The 18,157-nt window shown below is 55.1% G+C and overlaps 1 protein-coding gene and 3 non-coding genes across 4 annotated transcripts; 1 reads left to right on the top strand and 3 right to left on the bottom strand.

Annotated features, from left to right (window-relative positions):
* Positions 1-141: 141 nt before the first annotated feature.
* Positions 142-214, top strand: TRNAK-CUU (transfer RNA lysine (anticodon CUU)). The gene has a single exon. It is a non-coding gene; the product is annotated as a tRNA-Lys (tRNA).
* Positions 215-9,970: 9,756 nt separating this feature from the next.
* Positions 9,971-10,043, bottom strand: TRNAR-CCU (transfer RNA arginine (anticodon CCU)). The gene has a single exon. It is a non-coding gene; the product is annotated as a tRNA-Arg (tRNA).
* An 854-nt stretch (positions 10,044-10,897) lies between these two features.
* On the bottom strand, positions 10,898-17,739 carry LOC140638343 (caspase-14-like). Its single transcript, XM_072835497.1, has 11 exons — positions 16,993-17,739; positions 16,778-16,918; positions 16,476-16,671; positions 16,287-16,375; positions 15,394-15,501; positions 15,095-15,262; positions 14,370-14,592; positions 13,937-14,053; positions 13,461-13,535; positions 12,854-12,957; positions 10,898-12,257 (listed from the first exon to the last, which is right to left on the bottom strand). Exons 1-11 carry the CDS (start codon positions 17,065-17,067, stop codon positions 12,144-12,146), a joined length of 1,410 nt encoding a protein of 469 aa, XP_072691598.1. The 5' UTR covers positions 17,068-17,739; the 3' UTR covers positions 10,898-12,143.
* Positions 11,462-11,534, bottom strand: TRNAR-CCG (transfer RNA arginine (anticodon CCG)). The gene has a single exon. It is a non-coding gene; the product is annotated as a tRNA-Arg (tRNA).
* Positions 17,740-18,157: the final 418 nt, after the last annotated feature.

The raw sequence follows: 18,157 nt of genomic DNA, 5'->3' as shown, positions 1-18,157 counted from the left end.
GCCCCTCGCTCCCTGCTGAAAGGACCCCGAATCCGGCGATCCAGTCCCGGGGGCAGCGTGCGGGACCAGGCCCGTCCCCACGACCGCTGGCAACGCCCCCCAGTGCCCTAGTCCCCCGCGGAGCGGGGCCGCCACCCGCCGGCCCGGCTAGCTCAGTCGGTAGAGCATGAGACTCTTAATCTCAGGGTCGTGGGTTCGAGTCCCACGTTGGGCGTGGCTTTTGTCCTGCTGACCTTACAACGAGAAACAGGGGATTGGATTTGTACTGATTAAAACCCTCGGAAAGCGGAATCTGTTGCTGGTCCCAGGGAGCCAGCCTCCAATCTCCCCAAGGCAAGGCGACTTGCTTTCCTCATTGCTATTTTATCATATATGTTTTGTCATTTTGAATAGTTGAAATTTATTCAAAAGTTCCAGATGCAGTACACGCAGAGGTCGGGAGCCTCTCCGAAGAGCCCCCATACTAGGAACTTAAAGTTGTCAAGATCTGAGCATGGGCTAACACCGCCAACCCAAGAACATCACCCAAGGCAGGACTCCAACCCAGTACTTAGGAGGTTAAGTCCCAGCTCTAGGGACTGAAGGAGAGAGCTACAGAAGACGACTTGAAGTGGATTTTCAGCTAAAGGTGGAAACTTCTGAACTCTGGCCTGGAGGGAGGACCTAGTGGGGCCCCATTTATATCGGGGGTGCTCTCCCTCCCCCACCGCCTCCTCCAATAAAGTGCCCCCACCCACCCCCAACCCACCACACAGGCTTCCCTCCCTGGCCTGTTCAGCCCTGTGCCATCTCTCCCCTTTCTAAAATACAAAGAAAATGAGTATGGAGGGATACTCTAAGTGCAGGTTAGACTGTCAGCTCCGGGAGAAGCAAGCAGAGAGGGAAGTGTGGGTTCCTTTCTGTGGAAGGGTAGGAGAGCCTGAAGGCTTAGACACCCGGATCCTGAGGCTCCGCATCTGTGAGTCAGGGTGTCAGGTCCTCTGGATAATCTGGGTTTCCAGTGGTCCAGTCCTCCAGGTGCATGTGCGGCTCTAGCATCCAGCCTCTCTAGGTCCTGGCTCCACGCTTCCAGGGGTGGGAGTGGGCTAGGGAGTGAGGAGGCACCTGGCAGGTACCTCTTGGTATGTGGGCCAGGGCTCCCTACCCATCCAAGAGACTGTACTTGGGGCCCCTGGGTGGGCCCACTCACTTAAGCAACTGATTCTTGGTTTCAGCTCAAATCCTGATCTCAGGGTTAGGATATTGAGCCCTGCATGGGGCTCCATGTGTCTCTGGCTTAGGGCAGAATCCACTTGGGACTCTCTCTGCCCCTTCTCCTGCACCATGTACTCTCTCTTTGTCTCTCAAATAAATAAAAAAAATTTAATAGACCTGGCCCTGCTTCCTGATGATGTTCATGGCTGTCAATGCCAGTGTGTAGGGGCCATGCCAGGTCATAGATTTTTTTTAAGATTTTATTTATTTATTCATTCATGAGAGACACACAGAGAGAGGCAGAGACACAGGCAGAGGGAGAAGCAGGCTCCATGCAGGGAACCTGACGTGGGACTCGATCCCGGGTCTCCAGGATCACACCCTGGGCCAAAGGCAGGCGCTAACCCACTGAGCCACCCAGGGATCCCTTAAATAAAATCTTTAAGGAAATAAAAAAGTAAATGTTAACTGCATGTAAAAAATACCTTATGGCAACATCTGGACTCGAGAGTTTGACCAAACATTTGGGCACCATAGCCTGCCCAAGTTGGCAGAAGTTAACCATTGTGGGGTCTTACCAAGTGCTAGGCTTCTTTCTTAATAAGAGGGGATGCAAGGTACACGAGCTTACCTTGTACCTTGGATATGTCAGAGTACCTGCCGGACCAGAGAACAGTCACTCCCAAGCTTCTCAAAGATGCTGGGGCCTCCCCTCCACTGCACAGGTGTTATTTCCTCGGTAAAGGCATTTCCTCCAGGCTCTGCCAAGATAGTCAGCAGTGGGCGTTTGCTCTGATGATGTAGGACCGCTCCAGCTTGCCTGTGTCTCCGTCCTTCTGATTCCTTTCTCCACAGATTGCTGTGGCATTTCTGGCAATTCTCCTTCAGCTCATGAAGCCGTGCCGACTGTGTATCATAACCAGCTTGAGGGACTCTTGCCAGGGGGTTAAGGCCTGTATCAAGGAAGAGTCCCCTGCAGATCATCTTTCCTTTTCCCAGCTTTTTATTCTCCCCACCCTGATTCAGGACGGGTTACTGCTGACACGACATCCAGGTGCTACAGCTTCCGGTGTAGTTGCCCCCCTTCCAAGCAGGGCCAGTACTTTCTCAGGTGAGATGGAACCTCAGTTCTGGGCCGGGTGGCCTGGAGGAGAAGTAGAAGCAGGTCCTGAAGACATGACACATTGTCTCATAAAGTGTCTGTCTCACCTGAGGTTCATTCCAGCCTTCAGGCAAGGAGGGTGGAGGCCTCGGCCACATGTGCAGGTTCAGAGACACTTCCTGCTTCTCCACACATCTTCCCACCCAGCCCCATTCCAAATCTCTGGGTCCCGCTTCTTCCCTCCCAGCCCCTGACATTGGCAGGAGAGATTTGCCGAGGGTGACAATTCCACTTTTTCTCAACATTTGGTATCTCTACACTGAGGAGCCAAGCCTGGTCTTCAGCTTTGTTGGCCTTTCAGCTGCAGCACATGTAGGATGCTTTCCGCGCTGCCGAAATGCTTTGAATTGGTGATTAGTCAATGTGAGCATGTCATTCTTTCGTTTCAGTGCATGAAAGATGCATTAAAGATGCTCAACAACAACCTAACCAAGACCCATCCTCTGAAAACTATAAAACACTGATGAAAGAAACTGAAGATGACACAAAGAAATGGAAAGATAGTCCATGCTAATGATTGGAAGGACAAATATTGTTAAAATGTCTGTACTGCCCAAAGCAATCTACACATTTAATGCAACCTCTATCAAAATACCAACAGCATTTTTTTTCACAGAACTAGAACAAACAATTCTAAAATATGTATGAAGCCATAAAAGACTCTGAAGAACCAGAGCAATCTTTTTTTTTTTAAGATTTATTTATTCATTTAGAGAGTACACAGTGGGGAGGGGGGGCAGAGGGAGAGAGAGAATCCCAAGCGGACCCCACGATCAGCGCGGAGCCCGATGGTGGCTTGACCTGAACCAAAATCAACAGTCAGATGCTTAACAGACTCAGCCACCCCGGCACCCCTAGCCAGACAATCCTGAAAAAGAAGAGCAAAGCTGGAAGCATCATGATTCCAGACTTTAATTATATTACAAAACAATATGGTACTGGCACAAAAATAGACACATAGATCAGTGGAACAGAATAGAAAACCCAGTTAAAATATTCAAGTAATCTCTACCACCAAGGTGGGGGTTCAAGATCAAGAGTTGCATGCTCTTCTGACTGAGCCAGCCAGGTGTTCCAAATAAACCTACAATTATATGATCAATTAATCTTTCATAAAGTAGGAAAGAATATCCAATGGAAAAAAGACCGTCTCTTTGACAAATGGTGCTGGTAAAACTGGTCAGCTACACGCAAAAGAATGAAACTGTGGACCACTTTCCTACACCATACACAAAAATAAATTCAAAGTGGATTACAGACCTAAGTTTGAGATATGAAACCATCAAAATCCTAGAGGAGAACATAGGCAGTAATTTCTTTGACATCAGCCATAGCAACATCTTTCTAGATGTCTCCAGAAGCAAGGGAAACAAAAGCAAAAATAAATTATTGAGACTACATCAAAACAAAAAACGAAAAACAAAAACTTCTGCATAGTGAAGAAAGCAATAAACCCATGGAATGGAAGATGTTGACAAATGACATGTTTGATAAAGGGTTAGTATCCAAAATATATTAAGAACTTAAAAAACTCAACACCCCCCAAAATAAATAATCTACTTTAAAAATGAGCAGAGGGAACCCGGCTGGCTCAGTCAGTGGAACATGTGACTCTCGACCTCAGGGTTGTGAGTTCGAGACCCACGTTGGGTAATGGCTTAAAAATTCAAAAAAAATTTTTTTAAAGGTCTTTATTTATTTATTCATAAGAGACACACAGAGAGAGAGGCAGAGATGCAGGCAGAGGGAGAAGCAGCCTGACGTAAGACTTGATCCCAGGTCCCCAGGATCATGCCCCAGGCTGATGGCAGGCACCAAACCATTGAGCCATACAGGGATTCCCCCCAAAATAAAATCTTTTAAAAACCCTTTTTAAAAAAATGTTTTTAAAACTCTATGCCTGGGTGGTTCAGTCAGTTAAGTGTCTGCCTTTGGCTCAGGTCATGATCCCAGGGTCCTGGGATGGAGCCCCAAGTCCGCTCTCTGCTCAGTGGTAGAGTCCACTTCTCCCCTTCTCTCTATCCCTTACCCCTGCTTGTGCTTGCTCACTCTCTCACTTTCATAAATAAATAAATAAATAAATAAATAAATAAATAAATAAATAAATAAATTTTAAAAGCTTTTTTTTTTAGATTTTATTTATTTATTCATGAGAGACACACACAGAGAGAGGGGCAGAGACACAGGCAGAGGGAGAAGCAGGCTCCATGCAGGGAGCCCAACATGGGACCCGATCCTGGGTCTCCAGGATCACACCCCAGGCTGCAGGCGGTGCTAAACCACTGCACCACCAGGGCTGCCCTAAAAGCTTTTTTAAAAATTTAAAAATAGATAGAAGGCGGAACGTCTGGGTGGCTCAGTGGTTGAGCGTCTACCTATTAACAAAATAGGTAGAAGGCATGAATAGGCATTTCTCCAAAGACGACCTCCAGACGGCCAATAGACATGTGAAAAAATGCTCATCATCCCTCATCATCAGGGAAATGCAAATCAACACTACAGTGTGATAACCTCTCACACCTGTCAGAACGGCTAAAATCAGCAACACAAGAAACAACAGGTGTTGACGAGGAGGAGGAGGAAAAGGAACCCTCGTGCACTGTTGGTGGGGATGCAAACTGGTGCTACCACTCTGGAGAACAGTGCTGAGGCTCCTCAAAAAGTCAAAAACGAAATTGCCTTATGATCCAGCAAATTGCACTGCTGAGTATTTACCCAAAGAATACAAGAACCCTAATTCAAAGGGATACATGCACCCGGATGCTTATAGTAGTGTTACTGACCACCGCCAAATTATGGAAGCAGCCCAAGTCTCCATCGATTGATGAGGATAGAGAAGACGCGGCATGTGTGTATATGTAACGAAATATTACTCAGCCATGAAAAAAGGAATGAAATCTTGCCATTTGCAACAACATGGATGGAGCTAGAGAGTATAATGCTAAGATAAGTCCCTTAAAGAAAGACAAATACCATGTGAGTTCCCTCATGCGGAATTTAAGAAAACAAGCAAAGGGGGATCCCGGGGTGGCGCAGCGGTTTAGTGCCTGCCTTTGGCCCGGGGCGCGATCCTGGAGACCCAGGATCGAATCCCACGTCAGGCTCCTGGTGCATGGAGCCTGCTTCTCCCTCTGCCTGTGTCTCTGCCTCTCTCTCTCTCACTGTGTGCCTATCATAAATAAATAAAAAATTAAAAAAAAAAAAGAAAAGAAACAAGCAAAGGGAAAGGATAGGAGAGAGACAAATCAAGAAACAGGCTCTTAACTATAGATAATAAACTGGTGGTTCCTGGAGAATGTGTGTGTGTGTGTGTGTGTGTGTGTTGAAACAGTTGATGGCGATTAAGGAGTGCGCTTGCTGTGATGGGCACCAGGTGATATATGGAAATGTTGAATCATTATATGGTACACCTGAAACTAGTATGCCATTATATGTTAACTAAGTGGAATGAAAATTAAAACTTAAGAAAACAAAACAAAACAAAAAGATACTTGGCAGCAGCCCCATCATCCCACAGTCCTCAGCAGACCTTTCCCGCTGCGTCTCTGGGGCGCTCATTTCCTAACGGGGCGTTGAACCCCGCGGCACAGCAGCGCTTCTCAAGAGTCCCCAGCACGCGCGGAGGGGGCCTCGGGCGGCGCCAGCCGATCGCTCAGCTTCACGCTCTCACACTGAGGGTCTGGCTCCAACCGCTGCGGGACCACCCGGCCAGGAGCAAGTCCGAGGCGGACCGGCCAGGAGGCGCGTGGCTGGAGGCGGGGGTCGGGACAGCGCGCCCACCCGCCCCCCGCTCGCGCTCCCATCTCCCCGCGGCCAGGCACCTGCTAGGCGGGACAGCGCGCCCCCCATTCCTCCCCTCCCCCGCCCCCCCAGCACCCCGCTGGCGCTCAGATCTCCCCGCCCCCAGGCACCCGCTAGGCGCTACCGGGTGAGACCCGCTCTGACCGCGCCGGCCTCGCTGCCGGGGTCACAGACCGAAGCCTGGAAGGAGAGGAAGGGCTCCTCCTCCCTATTTCTGCGCCACCCCCCGCCCCAGGCCCAGCAGCAGCAGTTCACTCCATCTGAACCCAGTTGGTCCTTCCCAACACCCACAGGCACCCCTCGCACGGCGACTCCGGGCCAGCTGCCTGCCGCCCGAACGTCCCCTGAACTCAGGGACACCGTCCGTCCGTGGTGACGGCGTCTGGGCGGCTCTCTCTTCCCGAGATCGGCCTTCAGGCTCCTCTGCAAGCTTCTGAATTTGAATCATCAGCAACCTGTCCCCCCACACTCCGCCCCCTGCGGGGCGCAGCTGCCTGCGTTCCCTTCCTGCCTCCGCTGCTGCCTCAGTGGCCACTCGTTCACTCAATAGTCTGTGAAAATAACAGAGGACGTTTCTGTTCTCCCACAGGTTTATTGAGACATTTATCATTGACAAGTAAGAACCTACGAATTGAAGGTGGTGTCTCCGCGCGATGGTTTGATGTAGGTTGTGCAATGATTCCCACAATCAGGCGGACACATCCGTCACCTCACATGGTTACTTCAGATCTACTCCCTTGGAAACTTTCAGGCATCTGCTACCCTATTACTATCACCAACTCACCGGGTATTAGATCCCCGCAACTTTTTCATCTTACAACAGAAAGTTTGTACCCTTTGACCAGCAATACCCACGGATGGGTTTTCTCATGGAGGGGTCCACTGCCTGGACCTTGATTTGGTAATAAGTTTGGGCTTGAACCCAGCTGAGCTCCTTGCCCACAGGAAATGGGACGCTGGTCACTCACGGCACACGGGGGCATCATGATCGAGCCCGTATCACCTGGTTGGTTATGAAGAATCAGTGACCACATGGCTGCTGGCTGCTGTCCTAGACTGTTGAGGCAATAAAGGTGACTACCAGGACTGTGGCCTGGAAGGAATTCTTCTGGAGCACTGGTTTGCTCACTGAAAGGAAATGACAAGACCTTTTCCTTTAAACTTTCCTTCTTAAAAAAAAAATAAAAAAATAAAAAATTAAAAAAAAATAAACTTTCCTTCTTTTTGGGGGATCCCTGGGTGGCTCAGCAGTTTGGCGCCTGCCTTCGGCCCAGGGCGCAATCCTGGAGTCCCGGGACCAAGTCCCACGTCAGGCTCCCTGCATGGAGCCTGCTTCTCTCTCTGCCTCTCTCCCTATGTCTATCATGAATAAATAAATCTTTAAGAATAAAAAAATAAATAAACTTTCCTTTTTCCTTTAAACTTGCAGCCTAAGTCATGGTCAGAGGCCCAGGAACATTTCATGGCCACCATAGAATAATCTTATGGCTGCAGGGCTGATGTTGCTAAAGATAAAACACATCACTGAATTATGCATGTTGTGGAATGAAAATGGAAGTTGAGTTCACAGCCTTGGGAACTCTTTCGCATGAAAGAAATGGCACTGATTATGCAGTGGAGACAAAGACACGGAGACCTCTCCCGGTGAGTTCAAATAAAGCTGAGAATCTCGAATCTCTGAGTCATTCAGAGCTTCCTTGCTGGCAACATCAGTCTGGTATCTATGGAGAGTAGCCTTCCTGTCTTGGAATGTCTTATAATCTCACCTGGAGCGGTTGTCTTGCAAGGGGATACCAGTTCTCCAAAAAGCCCACACCAGCCACCCTTGTTAGCCCTTGCCCCTGTAAGGACAGTCAGGCCAGCAAGTGGTGGGCAGCGAGTACAAAGGCTGACCCAGGAGCAAATAGCTTATACACCCAAAGAATTGCAAGTGTTGCTCACTTATGCCAGCAGAAACCCAGGAAATATATGTGGGAATGAATCTAAGCATGTTGGAGTAAGGAGGATGAGATACAATTTTGCTTCTGGTAAACTTATTGACCTGGGAGCACTTCGCAGAAATCCTGTATTTCACACGCTATTGTGTGTGTGTGCCGCTGAATGTGGCTCTGCCGTGTTTCTTGGTTGGTTGGCTGAGCTTTGAACTCAGCGGTAGCTTATGTTTACTGAGACTGAGATGTGAGAACGTCCCTGGCCTCAAGTAGAGGAAGGAAGCCAAAGACTTAGTGCGATGGGAATGCTGGAGTGGATCCATCACACACGATGTGCACCCCCACTGCCCACTGACAGCGCCCAGAGGACATTCCGTTCAATAAGACATTGAGAAACATTGGCGAGGGGAGCACCAGCATCCTGGAGAGCTCTGTGGTCCCCATTCTCCTCGGGTGGCCCATGATGGTGGGAGACGCTGCACTGAGATGAGGCTGTTGATTCCAGTGGAGTAACGGGGCCCCGGATATTTGGGAAAGTGGGAGAAGTAAGGCCAGCGCCAGTTTTTAAAGGCAAAAGAAAACTGTTTTTATTTGTGTATATGACAAAACTCCAGTGGTCTTCCCTTCTATGGGTACGTGGTAGAAGAGGCTTCTGATATTACTCCACACCATGTCCTGTAGTTTGGGAGACTTTTACCTCTAGGATGAAGACAGGGATTATATGGATTAAAAAAAGAGAAAGCTTTATTTGGACTATTTCAAACATGCACTAAAGCAGAGAAATAGTATAACGTGTCCTCGTGTCCCCCAGCTTAAGGCATTATCAACTCACAAATACCCTTGTTTTGTCTATATCTCCACTCCACCCATTATATTTTCCCTAGTTTATTGAAATATAATTGACAAATAAAAATATATATTGAAGGTGTACAATGTGATGATTTGATACACATAGGCATTTGTGAAATATTTACCACCATCAAGTTAACACATCCATCCCTTCAAATAATTGCCTTTTCTCTGTGTGTGGTGATCTTGTTTCAAAACAACTTGCAAGTATTCCAATACCGTATTAATAACCATTGTCAGGGCAGCCCTGGTGGCGCAGCGGTTTGGCGCTGCCTGCAGCCCGGGGTGTGATCCTGGAGACCCGTGTAGGGCTCCCTGCATGGAGCCTGCTTCTCCCTCTGCCTCTCTCTCTGGTCTCTATGAATGGATAAATAATATCTTAAAATAATAATAATAATAATAATAAGAGGAAGAAGAAGAAGAAGAAGAACCATTGTCAGCACCCAGCCCATTGTATTAAAGCAAAACAGCTGTCATACAATTTAATCTTTAAATGATTGGGTCTGGGATCCCTGGGTGGCGCAGCGGTTTGGCGCCTGCCTTTGGCCCAGGGCACGATCCTGGAGACCTGGGATCGAATCCCACGTCGGGCTCCCAGTGCATGGAGCCTGCTTCTCCCTCTGCCTATGTCTCTGCCTCTCTCTCTCTCTCTCTCTCTCTCTGTGTGTGTGTGTGACTATCATAAATAAAAATTAAAAAAAAATTAAAAAAAAAATAAATAATTGGGTCTGTTTATAAAAGGTAAGAACTTTTAAAAGTATATGGAACCCTGGTAAAATGAACACACCTGGAAAAATGAACAATTATTCCTTTTTGTCATCAAGTAGAATGAATGGTTATTTTTAAAATGTGAATGATGCCAGTATTCCTTTCTGAAAGCTGGAAATGTGCACCCCTTATTAGAAAATAAAGCGAAATAGTTTAATAGTTTAGGACTGCGTCTGGATAATCTCCAGAAACCCTTAACTTGGCTTCTTTCACTGGGGAAGTATTTCATTTTTTCCTTGGGGGAGGTCTAAAATTTAACCCTCTGTACCCCGGGTGGGACTCGAACCCACAATCCCTGGCTTAGGAGGCCAATGCCTTATCCATTAGGCCACCGGGGCCGGCAGGGGATGCTCTGTGATGGTCCTAGAGCAGTCTCTCCATCACCTCCCCGTGGTTCCCACCGGTTCCACACAGTTTCCCGGCTCCTTCCCGGCTCCATCCCGGCTCCATCCCGGGGTCTCCGCACCCGCGTCCCGCCGGCGCTCGGGACTGGGCGCCCCTAGAGCATCCTCAGACCCCGGAGAGACCGCGCACGCGCAGATGGAGCCCAGGGAACTCGGGCCACAGGTATCAGTCAGCTCAGCTCGTGGACTAGGGTATGATCCTCGCTTAGGGTGCGAGAATCGGGGGTTCAAATCCTGGGCGAGCCTTTCCTTCTCCATGTAGGAGACTCCGGGTGATAATTTAGCGAGGAGTTGGCTCTGCAAAATGTGGGCGAGGAGAGAAGAGGGGTACCAGGCCGGCGCCTGGGCAAAGTGCCATCCCTGTCCTTGTGCTCCTCCCTACACTGCCCCGGAGACAGGAGGTGTCACCTGCGCCCAGGTGTCCGCGGTTTTAACAGAGCCCAGCGGCCTAAGGTCTTCGGGCTACGCGCCCGGCGCAGGAGTCTCCTCGGGCAGAGAACCCAGCGTGCTCTTCCCGTCTCCGGAACGTTTACCTCAATGACTTAATGACGCTGAAGCATCACAAAAACAATAAAGTAGGACCCTGTAGGGCCCCAGGTCACCGGCGCCCACCTTCCAGAAATGTGCGCCCCGGCTGCCTCCCCTCGGCGGTCACATCACCTAGGTCACCTGGCTTAGCCAGAGTCTCTTGGCGAGAACTCGGTTCCGCAGGTAAAGACACTTTTCCCAGGTAAAATGATAACACAATCCTGGGCACTATCATTGCAAGAAATCGAAATAATCTTAGATATTTTAAAATATCTTTTATTTTAAAAAATAGATAAAAATAGATATATAACGTTATATATCTAAAAAATACATATATAACGCTAAATAGACCAATTAAGCCATTTTTAAGTGTACGTATTCAATGGCAACAGTTACATGCACAAAATCATCCAACCGCCACCACTATTTCCAAAACCTTTTTGTCACAACTATTATATTTTGAAATGCACCTATCCCCTGAACCCATGGGACAACTCCCCCCGCCCCCCGCAGCAGTCCATCCCCCCCCTGGTCTGTCACAGCTCCGGTCGTCTGCACTGTCCTGCAGCCGGTCCCCGAGGGGCTCCTGCACTTGCTGAGGGTGCCTTCGGGCTCCGGCCGGCGTTGGCCCCGCCGCGCCCGCGGGGGCTCCGGGGTGCAGGCCGGGCCTAGCTCCGGAGCCCCGAGCCTGGACACTCGGGGCAGCTTCCCGGTGCCGCGGGGCGGGGCGCACCGCCCGAGCTTCCTGAGGTTCCGCGGGGGGCAGGGTCCCGACGCAGGGAAAATTTAAAGCCCCGAGGGTTTGGAAAAAACGACCACTGCAGCGACCACGAAGGGACTCGAACCCTCAATCTTCTGATCCGGAATCAGACGCCTTATCCATTAGGCCACGCGGCCCCAGCACTGACGTTTCCACAGCTTCTCTCATAAAGCTGCTGCAGGCGCCTGCGTGGTGCGCTGCAACTCGCATGCTCGTACCGGCCAGGAGCTCCGCCCCTCGGGCCCTGGTGGGCGGGGCCGCGAGCCGGGCCTGCGCTGAAATGAGCCCGCGGGCGGGGCGAGGACCGCCCTCCCGACCTGCGCTGCGAGTTCGAGCCCGGGTGAAGCCGCACAGGCCCCCACTGCTCTCTCGGGCCGCTGCGAGCGCTTCCCCCGCGTGGCCCTGGGCGCGCCGGGTCAGGGGCTGCCCACTGCTCCCGCCGCCCCCGCCGCCCCGCATCGCAGCAGCCCTCGGTGGGCAGTGCTCGGGCCAGTCTTGTGGCCCCAGACGCGACGCTGAGCGGCGCATCTCCCACATTTCCACGGCCTGGCGCTGGCGCGAGTGGGTGCGTGAGCAGAGGCGGCGCTGTGGGCCCCGGCTGCCCGCTCTCGGGACGTCCAGCCCAGCCCAGCCCGTGCGGGCTTCCCCCGTCCCTCCGCCCCTCGCAGGAGCGCCAGTGCACCCAGACGGAGCGCCGCGCCCTTTGCACCCCACCCCGCGTCCCCCCCGGGGAGCAGCGCGCGCAGTCAGGCCTGCAGGCAGAGCGGCCGCCGCAGCGAGCTGCGGATCTCCAGGCAAGCCTTGCGGCGCTCCGGGCAGTCGGGACCCAGCACGTCCAGTTCGCACACCCGCCGGTTGACCTGCGAGGACCGCACCCAGCCTGTGCCCAGGACTCCCGGGTCCCTTGGCACCCAGCCTGGGGCCCCGGGGATGGTAAGGCCTAACATTTCAAGTGCTGCCTTGCCGTGATCGGCCCTCCCCGTGCGCGCCCTGCTCCTTCCTGTCAGATGTGCCCCTCAAATGGCAGGAGAGGCGGCCCAGCCGGTTCGTTCCCCCCCAGTCCGACCAGCCACACTCCACTGTCCTCAGTCTCTGGGGTTCAGTTCCCTGCCAGGCCATGAAATTATTCAAGCAAGCCAGTCACATCCTCCTGCAGGAACCAGGGAACCCCACCCACTCTTACTGTAGAGCCTGCGGCCCACAGCCCCTGCTGGGTCACTGCTCCTGACTGCAGCCTTGAGTGGCCCTGGAGGGGGGCACTCCTCCTCCCCCGGGAGTGTGTGCCCTGGGAACTGCTGTGGCTGTCACCCGGCCAGTGCGGGGGCGCTGGATGCGCAGGGTGATGTGCGTCTGGCCCACCAACAGGCGAGTGGGAGGTGATCAGAGCCCCGGCCCACCACAGGGCGGAATCCCACCCACCCCTCTCCCCAGGCCCCTGCCCCTAGCCCCAGCCCACCTCGGTCAGCAGCTCCAGGAGGTCCCCCCCGGGGTCAGCTCTGAGGACCTCGGCCAGAGTCTGGATAAAGTCCGAGCCCTTCTCGTCACGATAGGCTACGCAGCCTAGGCCAGAGGATGGGGCAGAGCGTCAGACTTGGGCCCCTGCGGCTGCCTTCCAGGCCCCAGCGACTCTTTTTTGGTGCAAAGGGGGCGGAGGGGCAGGAGGGGGCCCGGCAGGCAGGACCCCAGGGGTCAGGCAAGGGGGCCGCGCAAAGAGCAGGAACTTCTTGCGTCTAGAATGACTTCCTGCTGGCTATTTAGGAAGTACACAGTCCGAATGCATAGGGCACACGCCCGCCGTGAAGCCCCTGTGCCAAGCGCTGAGCAGGGCCTGAGGCAGATCCCCCATCAAAATTCCGGTGCTCGGCACAGGCCGCCCCCATGAGCTCCCCGTGGTTACTATGATTATAAATGATAAACGTGGAAGGAGGATGGCTGAACTGCAACTGGGCTGCTGCCCCCGTGCCCCCCTGCCCTGCCCTGGCTGCCCCTAAAGCCCCTCCCCGTGTCCAGCTAGGATGCAGGGCCCTAGGTAGCAGGCTTCCTTGGTGAGCCGTCCCCCTTACCCTCGGCAGCTGCATAGACCATCAGGATGTCTGCTTGGTCAGAGCTCCCGGCAGTGGGGCCCCGGGAGGCGCTGCCTGCAAGAAGGATCCACGACATTTACCCAGCATCCTGGGGCTCTATCAGCCCCAGGGGTGCCCCCAAGTCTGATTCAGGGGCCCACCGGGCAGTCAGTGGAAAGAGCCCAGAGCAGAAGAGGCAAATCAGAACTCAAATCCAGCTCTGCCCCCTACCAGCTGTGTGACCCTAGAAAAGCTGTATTACCCTCCTCCTCCAGGGTTGTTTCGAGGCTCAAGTAGGGCCAGAAGCCCTCGATTTTCAAAGGCCCTCGCAGTGTAGGAAGGTTTTCCTTCCCAACCTCTTGGCAAAGAGGATGCAGGTAGTGGCAGGACCCCAGGTCAGAGCCCTGGAAAAGTACGCCAGACAGCCCTCCCACCAGGCCTCCCAAGCCCAGGCTCCAGAGGAAGGCACACCCCACCTTGGGCATCAGTGTAGATCTCAAGGACATCGGCGTGCGACGGGGTGGTCGGTGATGCCCGCAGCCAGCGCCGAAACCAGGAGAGAGCTGTGGGCCCCACGCCGGCATCCCTATGCCCTGGAAGGGGGGGACACGCAGATGTGTACTGCTCAGCAGATACCTGGGGGTGCTCCCAGGTGTGCACAGCCCAGCCCCCAGGGCTCCAGGGCAGGCCTGCCAGGCTGGAAGCACTCAGAGCATGGATTGGCATGTGCTGCGGGTAAAGCTCAAGCTGGTGGACTTGACTTCTAGGACAGGCTAGGAGACGGGGCAGGTAAAGTGCCAACGATGAGGCTTCCCAGAGAAGGTGGACAGCAAGTCCTGGGAGGCTGAGGGCTGCATGTGTACAGCTAGGGCAGGAGGAGGCAGGAGGGAGGCCCCGGGCCCCACTCACCCCCACGGCAGGCCTGAAGCAGGAAGATCTTGGGGCAGCCCCACAAGGCCCTGCAGCGGTTCAGCTCCTGCACCAGTGCCTCTGGCTGTACCTCCTGGCCATCAGCCCCCAGCAGCTGCCCCTGGGGCCCCCCGTGGGCCATCAGGGCCACTAGGGCACAGCTCACCGGGGCGCTGAGGGCATCTAGGCACTCTCGGAACTGCACCATCTCCTCCTGGAAAGCCTGGGGTGGGGACGAAATTGAGGCCTGGGCCAAGGCTCCTGCCTCCCCAGGGCCTGAGGGCCCTCCAAGGAGGCTTCTCCAGTCCCTGCCTACCCTACTTCCCACCGCCTGCCAGCCTCAGGCCCACAGAGGAGAGCTGGCATGGCCTAATTGGGGGTGACATGTGGATCTAGCCTCTGGCAGCTGGGCCAGGGCAGGGAAAATGCTCCAAAAAGTGAAAAGGCACGAGGGGAAAGCAAACAGCTGACAGGTGTCTGGGAAGGAAGCTGAGACCTTTCCAGGAAAAGCTGGAGGGTCCAGCTGGGGCCTGGCCCAAGGAGTGGAGCAACAGCCAGTGTTTCTGGGAGAGCAGGCTTCCAGAGGCAGGGACGTGAGCCCCGCCGCATGCAGCAGGGAGGATGGAAGCCAGATGGTGAGGGAAGAGGCCCCGAGAGTCGCTCCAGCCTGCGGTGGGGGGTGCCCTTCCTCCAGACCACCACCAGAGCTCTGGCCTTCACCTCACCTGGGCTGTAGGGTTTGTCCTTAGGGTGATCTTGAAGTTCAGGGCCTGGCACAGGCTCCCCAGCGCCTCCACATCGTGCTTGGCCCCGGGCCGGCTGCGGATCACCGACAGGAGGAGGGCGGCCCTGGTCCCGGACAGGTCATACTGAGCCCTGGGGCTGGGTTCCAGCTACAGACAAGGAGCATTCAGAGTGGTCTGAGAGCCTCCTAGCACCTCATGTCCCCCATCTCAGGTCTCCCTGAGCCTTTGTCCCACTTGCAACTGTTGTCACATGGTTCACCCCACCCTGTCCCCCTCACCTTCGGCTCCCAAGGTTCCACATCCCCCAGGCACAGTGTGCCCCGCAAGGAGCTCCGAAAGACTGGGCAGTAGGTGGCCTCTGACTCTTCAGTTGTCCTGTAGAAGACCTGGGGGGAGACCAGAGAACCCCTAGGGGGCTGCTCCATGGAGGTGCAGTTTGGGGAGGGAACAGGCCACCAGATCCAGGGAACAGCTTGGCTAGCTCATGGCTACCAGTCTCTTTGGGGTCCAGATTGCAGGGAGAAGACAGACAAAAGAAGGGGAGAGCATGAAGGGGTGTCCTTCTCAGGTTCAATGTCATGGGCTTCCCTGGACATGGACTCCTGAAGTGGCCAGTGGCCATGCCATTAACCACGCCACTCGCCACCCTCGGGATCAGTGTGCCCAGAGCAGGGGCGCTCCCTAGAGCAGCTGGGGCCTGTCTGGGGAGACTCACAGGGCAGGTTCCCCCTGCGGAGGGCAGCAGGCTGCAGAAAGCTGTGGGGCGGAGCCAGGGCCCACCCTTCACCCGGGCTCACCAGTGGCTACCCGACTGCCCAGTGAGACCTCTGGGCCTCCAGCCCGGACCAGAGCTGGACCGTTCACCTGCAGTCCGACGGACGGTCCCTGCCTGTGTGAGTGTGAACAGGGTGGGCCGAAGCACAAGTGTTGACTCGGGGAGCCCAAGGACGGGCATCACTGGCAGCCTGGAAGGGAATGTGTGGGGCTGGCCGGGACAACAGGAGGGCGGGCCAAACAGATGGAGCAGCATGGGCAACGCACGGAGCTGAGGAGCAGTGTGGAGGGTCTGGGGGATCCTGAGTGGGTTGTGGGGGGGGGGGCACGGGAATCTGCCGAACAGACTCAGGAGAGCACAGCAGAGCCAGGGCAGACGTCCCGTCTGGGCCCCCACCTCCGTCAGCAGCTGCAGCAGGGACCAGTGCCGACAGCGGCCACAGAGCCGGCTCAGGCCCGTGAGGAAGGCTCCGCGCTCCAGGGCACCTGCGGAGGGACCAGCACGTGGGCTGGAGGCAGCTGGTGGCCCCCGCCGCCCCCACCCTGCTTCGCGCCATCCCACCCCCAGTCTCCCTGGGCCACTCACCCCCAGGAGCACTTGAGAGCAGCAGGAAAACCTTGGGGCGGCCCCACAGGGCCCTACAGCGGCTCAGCTCCCGGACCAGCTGCTGGGGCTGCCCCAGCTGCCCACGGGGGGCCAGCAGAGCCACTAGAGCACAGCCCACAGGGCCCCCGAGGCCGTCCAGCTGCGACCGGAACCCAGCCAGCTCCCCGAGGAAGCCCTAGGGCAAGAGCAAAGGCCAGGGCTGAGTCCAGGGAAGCCTGAGGGTGGGGCTCGAGGTGGGTGCGGGCTGAGGGTGGATGGGTGGGAGACAGGTGAGGACCCACCTGGACAGAGGCCTCGGTCCTCTGGCAGCACTCGAAACCCAGGGTCCGGAACACGGCCTCCAGGACAGCCACGGTAGAGGCTGACACCTCAGGGGTGCTGAGAGTCAGGGCCACCCTGGGACCCTGCAAGCTGTACTTCCCCTGGGGAGGCAAGGACAGAGTGGGCTGCGGAGGGGCTCCCCTGAGAGCCAGGAGTGGGCGGGGCCACCTATTACCTTTCTTTCCAGACTCTGTCGGGCATCTGCCAACAGCGAGGCCACCTGCAGGGTCCCAGCCACCAGGAAGGCCATGGGGGCAGGGTGGGGGCTTCCTCTGAGCACAGAGCTTAACCCCTGACCCCGGCACCAATGCCCCGGGTCCCAGTACTTGCCGTTTCCCTGAGCCCTGTCCTATCAGCTCTGTTTATGAGCCGAGCTGGACTCTGCTCCTTCCCTGGAAGCCTGGGTCTTGGGCCCCACTGCCCCTGTCCTGTTCTGGCTCCAGCGGGCTACTTCCTGGTTGGCATCGGCACACCCCCACCTGAGCCAAGAGCCTATGCCCAATCCTATTCTTAGCTCCTGGCCCACCTCCTATCTGATCTAGTTATACAGCAGTGTCTCCCTTCTGAGCTGGCCACCAGCACCAAAAGTCCCTGCTCCCATCCCCTACCCACTCATGCACAGCACCCACACCTGTCCACACTGCAGCCTGGTGCTTACAGGTACGAGGGGCGGTGAAGGGTGCTGCCTCCGAGGCAGAAACCCCCAACTGGAGTCACCTGTCCACAATGGGACTCCAGCTGTTTCATTCCGGAAATGAGACCCATCGAAGGGAGCTCAGGATGAAGCAAGTGTTAAATGGGGGGCTGGCTGAGGAAGGGCCCTGGGACCAGCGGGGCTGGCACACAGACCAAGGGACAGAACATTCTGTATCAGTCTGCCCCCACCACCCTGGGAAACTGCAGAGGCCACTACCAGGCAAACTGTGCCCATGCACCCACCAGTTCTGCTCTAGGCTGGGGCCTCGGCCGGGTGGGGGTCAGAGGTCAAGGGCTGTGTGGGGTATGGGGCACAGCCCACGCTGACCCATCAGTCCTCTTCCACGGAGGGATCTGAGCGCAGGCACCAGCTTAGAGTTCTGGATCTCCGTGAACAGCAAGAGCATACTGCCCCCAGCCAGTCACCCCACACCCAAGCCTGTTTCTTCACGGCACCAACAAGGAGAAAGGGGGTGGCCTGGTGCAGGCCTGCTCAGCTCCCCGCTGCCCTGCTGGGGTGGTATGGGCTGCCCCAGCCCGGGCAGGCACTGGCTGACACAGGCGGATAAGAGTCCTGAGACTCGCGGCTGTCCTTCGGGGCCCAGCCAACCTGGAAGCCAAGAATGTGGCTCCACCTCGTGACC

The sequence above is a fragment of the Canis lupus genome, chromosome 8 (genome assembly GCF_048164855.1).
Source record: "Canis lupus baileyi chromosome 8, mCanLup2.hap1, whole genome shotgun sequence".
Classification (NCBI taxonomy): Eukaryota; Metazoa; Chordata; class Mammalia; order Carnivora; family Canidae; genus Canis; species Canis lupus.
Note: the sequence above shows the minus strand (reverse complement) of the source record. Positions and strands in the feature narration are given on the sequence as shown.